The 9,583-nt window shown below is 36.9% G+C and overlaps 1 protein-coding gene across 5 annotated transcripts in view; it reads right to left on the reverse strand.

Moving 5' to 3' along the window:
- The window catches only part of slc12a7b (solute carrier family 12 member 7b), a 58,687-nt gene extending 50,161 nt beyond the window's left edge, over positions 1-8,526 (reverse strand). For 3 of the 5 annotated variants that reach the window (XR_003593877.1, XM_028005145.1, XM_028005144.1), the window contains exon 1: positions 8,213-8,526. Coding sequence is in view for 4 of the 5 variants with exons in the window: in XM_028005145.1 (XP_027860946.1) it covers positions 8,213-8,429 (217 nt within the window). In the remaining variant the exon portion in view is untranslated. The remainder of the gene's footprint in view (positions 1-8,212) is intronic. The other 2 variants (XM_028005148.1, XM_028005147.1) reach the window with 1 other exon arrangement.
- Positions 8,527-9,583: the final 1,057 nt, after the last annotated feature.

Genomic DNA, 9,583 nt, shown 5'->3' on the forward strand with positions numbered 1-9,583 from the left:
CAATAACATCATGTCACATTTCTATTTTATAGCTTTTATTGTTATTGCGCAAATAAAAAAACAGCTCATCAGTGCTGCATTAAGAAAGGACTTAATGGAAACCTACATGTTGGTTTCATATGTCCATAGTCCATTGTTCTGCCTTACCTCAACAATTACGCTAATGTGGACTTCTCTTCTGTAGGCTCAAATTTCTAACCTCAAAATAAAGTTATCGATCGACTGCACAGACGGAAGATGAGCCAAAACTTAACCTGAAAGCAAGGGCATGAGTGAAGGACGTAGGCGCTCTTTCTCCTCCAGCTTCTTCACTCATATTCATACAGTATTTTGTAATTTGAGAATAATTCAGTCAGAAGTCCAGATAAGCCTGTCGCAATAAGCAATTACTCGCATGATAAATTAAAATTAGCTGGATAATTTCTGTTCTGATTAATATTTTTTTAGGGTAATTTTGCTTACAGAGGGATCATAATCCATTTTTAGTCATGATTTAGGTTGTGTGTGTGGTTCTTTTCTTTTTTTTTCATTGTATTTACTATATTTTGTTGTGTTTTATTTAGGATATTTAATATACCTTCCAGGTTAATTCTGTAAGTTTTCTTTGCAAAATTACAGTTCATTGGTCTCTGAGAGGTTAACCTTGCATTGTTATGCCATTATCAATATATTAGTTGTAAACAGTCTCAAGACAATATTATAGTTTATCACAATAATTAGTGGGACAATTTATTTCCACACCTATGTCTAGATTAATTTGATATCTAAAAACATAAAAATGCGACAAACAGATCAACACATTTTAAGTAATTTAATTAAACAAAAAAATACATTAAAAAAATAAATAAATCACCAATTAGTCTGATTTACTCTTGCTACAGAGAAAAATAGTTTCAACTGAAGAAGCAAAACAAAGCCCCGTAAAGGTGTCTTGTATTATGCAATACTAAACTGGTCTTCAAAAGAAAAATAACCTTCGTTCTCCAGAACTGTGGCAGTCTCCCAGTGCTACAAGAGTAAAGTAGCAATCCATTAACTGATACCAGTCATCCCCTATAAGCATAACTCATTACTAAACAGTGCCCCCTGGAGGATAAAGAATGCAGCAAAGATTAAAATTGATGCAGATTACACATGAAATGATAAACTCTTTATCATTTCATGTGGGTTAAGATCATGGTCATTGTCAAAAGTCATCTTATTGCTCGATGCTGTGTTATATAACACAACAGCAACTAAAGTACAATTTTAGGTGGCATGGCTACTGGTGATAGCATCACATGAACTTTTAAGATATCATACCAAAGAGATGAAACAAGAAGATTTTTTCCACCTCTCATTTTCAATATAACAAGACCTGCATTGTTACAGCTCCTGCTTTGGTATCTTGCTTTTTATTTAACCAAAAGCTGACAGTTCAAGACTAACAATGACACAATGTTGCCCTCTTCTGACCAGATGTGTTATCTATTTTGAACCACTGACATAAAAGATATGTACTCAAATGTTTGTAGAAAAAAAAAAAAGCTAAATCATGTTAACATTGTAATCTGGGGTTAAATGATTACTGGAAAAGTTTTTGTTTGTTTGTTTGTTTGTTTTCAGACAGTTGCATTATTTTGCAGAAAGTACACCATGCCATATTTTTGTGTGACTATTAAAGAAGGGTGACTAGCCCAGATAACTTGTTTCTAGGGTTGAAACAATTCCTCCAGTGATTCCAGTATCTCGATTATTAAAATTCCTCAAGGAAAATTTATCTGCCTCGAAGCTTCGTTAAATTATATTTTATTATTTAGCGCACCGTGTTCCGGCAGGGTTATTATTTGTGTTCAGCCTGAGTTGTTGACGAAAGCTAAGCGTTAGCAGCACAACGTCCAGTTTTCAAGTTTGACCTGGGAAGATTTTATTGATTGATGACAATGTCTGGGTCTTTGTCATTTTTCGGGGGACCAATAAGCATCTTTAAAATGACTGGCGCGATGCCTGGAGTACGGCAGCTTTTCTCCTCCCGGAGCTGCTGCCTGGTGGCGGTTCAGAGCGAACAGCGGGGAAGAGCTGCAGGTGTATTTATACAGGTGAGCGGATAGACTGTATACTGCGGGCGGCTGCGCATTAGATAATTAACGTAAGTGTAGCTTTACGGACGAAACGGAAAATTTATTTCATATCATCCCGGTCTCAACAAATGGGTGGCAGAGCTCATCGTGGCACCACGTAGCTGGTAGATGAGTTTCTGTGTGTGACGAACGAAGGTGTCAAATCCCGTCGCTAACATAAACACAAAAGCTATAAATGTCTGGGCAAGGTGAGAATTCATCTATTAAATTGACTGAAGGTGAATGCATAAAGTAAAAGCTGGAGTATAGACATTTTTATAAGCGTATTTGTGAGTCTGCCTTTTTATTATTGAATTGAATATAATTTCTGATTTTTGTATAACTTTTATTCAGGTTAACTTGTAATGTGAGCTATTATTGTTACGAGTTAATTTTCTAAACTACAGAAAAGTTATTGTTAGGGAAGCTCAACTGTGAAAAATTGGACTGATGTTGATATGCGATAGTAATACTGCTGTTATGTTAGATTTACCAATGTTTTACTTTATCTTTTTTTTAAAAATCCGATTACTCTATTAATCGTAAGAATAATCGATAGATTACTCGATTACTATTATATTCATTTACAACAGCCCTACTTGTTTCATAAAACACTTCAATAAAATGTGTGTAGAGAAAGGAGACTACGTGTTTCAGCTGAGCTCAAGTCTAAATATGATGGTGGAGAAACTAGTTCCAACTAGATTTGAGCTGTTAAAACTTAAACAGAACAGCTGGGGGGAACAACAACCTCTGCATTGGCTAAAGAAAAAGACAAACATGAAGCTTTCCACAGTAGTCATGGAAAGCTGCATCTGTACCATCTTAAGTAACAGCAGTACTCATCCATTAAACATTATGAATAGCGTATGGGACACAGCATGCTTTGGCAAGCCCAAAACTCAGGTTATGTAACCCTTTAATGGCCATCTAGATTACAAATTTTTAACAAACTTTCAGACAATATCAGGTAAAAATGGACTGGGTTTGTCTATTAGATCAATCTAAGACAAAATATACTACAAAATTGTTTGAATAAATTGATTAGTGGTTGATTAAAAAAAATAAACTAGTTGTTGTTCTCATGTGAAACTATGTTATTTCTTCAGTGTTGTGCCATTCCCAGCACTCACTTTTTTTGGCTCTCAGCATTATTTACTGCATTAGGAAAAGACAACATGGTTGAAATGACTCACAGTGAACACCTTCCTTAAGTCTATAAACACATATTTAGAAAATAGACATGGGAGAAATTTTTTTTTTACTTTTTTCCATTATGTAAGTAAAGGAAGTCATCCCCAATGGCAGGGCCTCAGAAATACAAAAAAGCCATCGTTTTTTTATTGTACAGAGCTTCCACAATGATAGGGAATTTATTTCGGAATTCCCACTGGTCAAGGTTATGCAGACCAACAGGCAAATTAGTATTTTAAGAGGTGCTTTGTCCATTCGGCTATAGGTCTCATCATGTGATGCAGACTCATCATTGCTAGGTCTGCATGATGTTAGGAAAACGTGAAATCCATACTACGGCTGTCTATTAATAGTTAAAACTAAGCCCTCATTAGGAATCTGTTGTTTTTCAGCAAGGTCTTCTAAAACTAATTCACATTTAGACCTTTGAGCCTTTATTTCCCTCCTCTCATTTGGCATACTAAACATTTCGGATGTCACGCCACAGAAATATGTCACAGTGATATGACATTACATGCCAGACAATGGCCATGCATACATGATAGCGCCCCATGACTTTGGTTTGGTGTTCCACAGAGAAAAAACATGATTCCCAATCACCCTGTATGTATAGTATGTGATCTATGACCCTTCATGGCAGCAGTTGCAATGAACTGTGTAATTACAGTACTTTCACCTACTCCACGTTAGTGGGAGCTTTGACGTCACCCCATCAATGGTCTTTCAATTTATGGCAGGAGATCATATCCGTGGTTATGTTTTCCAGCTTTTAAAATACTTAGTCTAATACCCTTAATATTCTTCTGCTCTTATCCAAATTATTTAGCTTTAATATTATTCATCTCCCCTAGCCAAGGAAACTGTGTGATGCATAAAATCCAGATAACGAGCATTCTAACCACCTACTGCAAATTAAAATATTCAATACGTCAATCAACAATAGTTAACAGGAAAAGTTGTTTTTGACAATGGCCATCTAGGCAAAGAAACAAATTAGTTGCAAATTTTTATAAAGCAATATACAGTACATAGCATACAGTCACTCTGCAACATCAATAAATTTGCGATATAATGTGCAGTCCAAATTTGAGACTAAATCTACCCATCATAGCAAAGAAATTATTTTTCATTATCAAAAATCCCCCCCAAAATTTTTTTTTTAGCTTCAAACCTTTAATTTTCAAAAATTTTCAGTTTTAAAGTTGCAAAAGATTATGAACCAGATCCACACCGTTAGCACACACACGAGGCCATGTGTGTGTGTGCTGCCATATGAGACAAGGTGCACACTGATCAGGTTTTGGCTGAGCAAGAAGCTCTGTTTACTAGCACAAATCTATCATCTCTGGACATCTGGACACCAGTACCCTTGGCACCAGTTCACAGTGGAATAAGAGGTAATTTGTGTCCTTCTTAAGCAACAGAACTAAAGCTGAACAACAGTTTCACTGTTTGGACTAAAGGTTACCTCGTCTCTACAGCTCACAGTGCGTTCCTCAGGCTGTGCTGTGAATAGAATAGGATTCTGGATTTGTGCTGCAGTTTGAAATGCCCATCCCTGCATGTCATGGTCAGAAATGAGTCACTTCTCATTAAAAATAACCATTTAACTCTTGGTTTATCCCTTGGCTCCTCTTGAGAAACGTTAGTGGTTTCATGTTCTTTTTCTACAAAGAAGGCCGTCTGCAGCAGCAGCTCTGGCTCAATGCTCAGGTCAATTATTGAAACTGAAAACTGTTAATAGTTATTCTATACATTGACCCTTTTTTCTACAGTAGTGCGTGGTAGGTTTAACACCAGCATACATTTCACAGGCTTCCGTTCGTTCTATTAGAATGAGGAAAACACCAACATAATATCTGGTGACCTAAAAAGACAACACTTCTTAGAACAAAAAGCAATAATTCACAAATAATCTTGCTTCTTTGTTCTTAACCACGGCTTCCTCTTTTCTATCCAACGCTTTATCTTAAGAAATTTATTTTGCAACCATGAACAAAACAGAACAATGTTCCAAATCAGATGTACTTTAGCATGTACCACCACTTTTTTTTGATTGAGTTGAATGACTCTCTAAAGTCCAAATAAAGCCCTTTTACTACAACTGGAAAGGCACACAAAGGGTTGCACAAGTTTCCCAATCAGGTACACCTTTCCAAGTAAAATAAGAAATTGAAACAGAGAGCTGAAGCAAGGCCAGGTATGTACACTCTTCCCTGCATTACTAAAATTACCACAAGGTGTTTCCTGCTGTAATGGAAAATGCCTGACCGTCCATCACGCTAACATTTCTGAAACCCATTTTCTCATTGGGCTACTGTTGCAGAAAATTAGTTTTGGAAAACGAGACTCTTCATCAACAAGATTTGTTTCAGAAGATTCACCCGCAGATGAGGAAATGAATCATCACAAAAGTCTTATATTTACTGCAATCCATTGTTTATTGATAGCACAAAAAAATTGGAAAAAGAAGGAAGTAAAGCACTAAAACTAGATAAGTCAAAAAAACGGCTCCGGGGAAATGACATACAACCAATGCTTTTTGGAGTCCTCACCAAAAATCATTTCTAGCTTTTTAATCATAGTTAGAGGATATGGATGGTGAATATTTTACGCTTTGAACAAAATGCTATAACTGAAATTGCCTAAAGTAAACACTATCTGATCGTGTGAATGCCGGCTGCATGTGTTCACAGGAGACAGTCTTCCTCAGGATCAAGTAACAGAGACTGATTAAAATATGTGCTGATGAAAGGGAGCAACACACAATCTATTCTATGGTTGCCTAACAGAGTAATTTATAGCAGAGGAAATGACAAACCTAACAGTGAGCACACATACCACCATAACTACACAGATTTGTGTCCACAACACATCTTCCAAGTCACCAGCTGAGATTTGAATCAAACTGAGTCCATGCATTGAAACGGAATAGACAGGTCTCGACTTGTTGTTGTGTTTTTTTTAAGAAGGAAATCATGTGGATAACATTTTCATAGCTTTGCTGCTTGTTGCTGACTAGGCTTTGTTCAACACACCTATCAATTCAGGACACTTTTATGCAATACGAAAAATACTCAGCACATTTATAATTTGTAAAATGCATGTTTGAATGATTAGCAGTAGTTCAGTGCAGTCACCAACTCACTTGTTACTTGCTCGGTGTTTTGCTGTGGCTCTGAGCCAGAGAAACACTTTTCAGGCTTATTATAACACACTGGCTTGCTATGTCAATAGCCAGCCTCTTCTATGTCACCATAATTTATCACAAGTTTATCAGCCACTCAATTTACCCTTAGATTTTTTATTGTTCATTCATCCATGCTGTCTTTTTAGAAGACCAAAACATCAACTTGTTTCATGGTTGCTGCTCTCCAACTGTTTTATGAGTTTATGGCTAGATTTTACTGTGATAAGTGAAATATGTCAGATGGATCCGAGTAAAGCAGCTCATAAAAACTCCATTCCAACCAAAACGACTCAAAACCAGATGAAACCCAGTGTGTCCTACTGATCACGACTCAATACAAACACCAGACTGTTCCCACACACACGCCCAGCCATCATTGTACTGTAATTTTGCACGCTTGCACGACCAATACTTCCTGACAGTTATTTCGGAGCCTTCTACCTACCCGGGTGTTGCTATAGTGAGTGACCATGTTTGTCAGCTATTGGAGGACCAAGGTCTGAGTGCAAGAAGAGCAAAGAAAATAAAGCGAAAAGATTCGACTGAATGTTAAAAATCCTCAAGATCAATACACAAATATAGTGTTAAAAGTGGACAAGCATTAAAAAATTGGTTAACTGTAAAAGGAAGATCGATTTTCCCCTTAAGATGTGATCTGTCATGAAGAAACTCTAACGTCCAATCTTTTTCCAATCAGAAAACATACCCTGCAAAACCCAACAAATCACAATGACAAAAACACTCTTGAGAATGATACAAAGAATAAAGTCAAAAATTGATTAAAGCTGATAGAATAACAACAAAAGTTGATAAGGTATCCTTTTCCCCCAGAATCCTTCGATCATGGAACACTACAATATGAACTAATAAATGTCACAGTCAAAGTAAGGATTTGCATTCTTTAGGAAAGACTCTGCTGTTTCAGTAATGTAAGACATGCACACTGTGCTATTTAATCACTTTGCTTTTCTTTTTTTAAATATGCATCAGTAAAACTATATTTCACAGTGTCTGCTTTTTCCCCCCAACAGGTGTTAAAATCACCTCTGTTCTTACAGAAGATTAACAACCACTCTGGTCAGGAAGGGTACAACAAAAAAATTTCCATCATCTTTATGTATATACCCTTACATGATCAATTTTAAAGAAAAATCTGAATTGCCTTAAGCAGGCAAAGCCAGGACTAAGCTTTACAAAATTCAGATTTCAGAAATTGGACCCAAAATTCTAATCAGTATATCTCTAGAGAAAATCCAAAACTAAAGTTAAAGAAAAATAACATGCACACAAAAATAATGTGTGCATTATATGTTTTTTTTTTTTACTGTGAATAGAATAGGATTCTGGATTTGTGCTGCAGCTTGAAATGCTGCAGCACAGTCAGTTTGTTGAAAGACAAATCTCATGTTAAATCCACTATCGTTATGTTTAAGCTAATTTAGTAAAACCTAAAATATATGTATGTGATGTTCCCCTACACGGGGAATTTTAATAAAGACTCCACTAATGACACTACACACTGTAACAATATTTGTAACTTCACTTTTGTACTACTAGCTTCTTCTCTACGTCGGTGATTTTGGGGGTGCAGTTACCCCAAAACTTAATTAGCGCACTCCAGTAAACAGCACTACAACCAATACCCGAATGACTTACGAAGTCTAATCCCCCGGAGACAAAGTGAGATAAGAAGTGGGACACGGACTAATGTCTGAGCCAGCTGTCTTACCGTACTTATTAGGTTCCCTGTTGTACTCCAGGATAGGTACCGTCGGCTCGAACACGGAGTCCTCCAACTGCTCATTTTCCGCCACGGTGCCCGGAACACTGCTTCTGCTTCCACCGGTGTCCGGTGCCGGGTGAGCTCGAGTGCTGCCCGAACGCCCTTCCTCTTTGGCAAACGTCTTTCCAGTGTATACAGGCACCACCACAAATCTCTCCCCCATGTTGTTTTTCGTCTAGTTGTTTCGCTTTTCGCGCTAACGGAAAGACGCACGGCTTGGCTCTGCTTGCCCGAGCCGTTAACGACGCTCAGGACAGGCTCACGCGCTGATCGGAGGATTGATTACAGCAGACTAAGGCCCGCCTCCGAGGCTCTCTAATTGGCCAAGAGTTCTCAGGAGCGCCGTCACTCACCAATGGAAGCAAATCAGAGTCGTTTGAAATTAGTTACCTATGTAATGAGCAAGTTTTAAGATTTGGAGTACTCACACTTCTCCCACTAACTACAAAATATTACATATTTTAAAATAAATACGTAAAACTGACATAAAAATGTTTTTACACACCATATCAACAGTGGTGATATTGCCCTGTGCGAGCCTCTACTTGTTCTCTTCAACAGACACAAACATTCATACCACCGGCGCATACTTATATTGAAATTTTCATTCCGTCAAGTAATTTTTTTTTTTCTATAGAAAAATGAGACAGGTATATCCTTGAATATAAAATAGACTATTTAAAATATGTATTAATAAAAGCATGTAAACTTTAGTTCTCTTGCAAGTACCAATTATTTAGACAATTAATTAGATAATAATAAGCTTTGTGCATCATTATATAATGAATGTAATGAAGAGATTTAAAAATACATGAATCTTTTTACTTGGCACCTTCTGTAACAGCAACTGAAATATTTTTTTTTATTGAACACTGTCCCTGAATATCCTCTGCTATCTATAGCTCTGCCACTGCTTTATCTGCAGAGCATTCTAATTTAAAAAGTAGGGATAGTTTAGTCACAGCCCACAGCCCTCCTTAATAACTCTGGTATGTTCCATCTTAGAATAAATGGTTTGTCAATACCTCAGGATAGAATGACCACTCATGTTTCCTAGTTTTGACACATAATCTCCAGGGTGCAGGTTTTAAACATTCCCAGAGATAAAACAGAAGATTAAAATCACAATCCCCAAACATGTAAAATGATTTTTTCTGTAGTATATATAAAGATTAAGGTGCTGTAAATACAACCGGGAAAAAAAAATAACATAAAACTTAAAGGCATGTGGATTGTAAACGTAGCCCCTGAGTTCACTGAGCATTAGCCTTAAAAGAAGCAACAGGTCATTTCACCATGTAACACAATCTCAGCATA

Source organism: Xiphophorus couchianus, chromosome 21 (genome assembly GCF_001444195.1).
Source record: "Xiphophorus couchianus chromosome 21, X_couchianus-1.0, whole genome shotgun sequence".
Taxonomy (NCBI): Eukaryota; Metazoa; Chordata; class Actinopteri; order Cyprinodontiformes; family Poeciliidae; genus Xiphophorus; species Xiphophorus couchianus.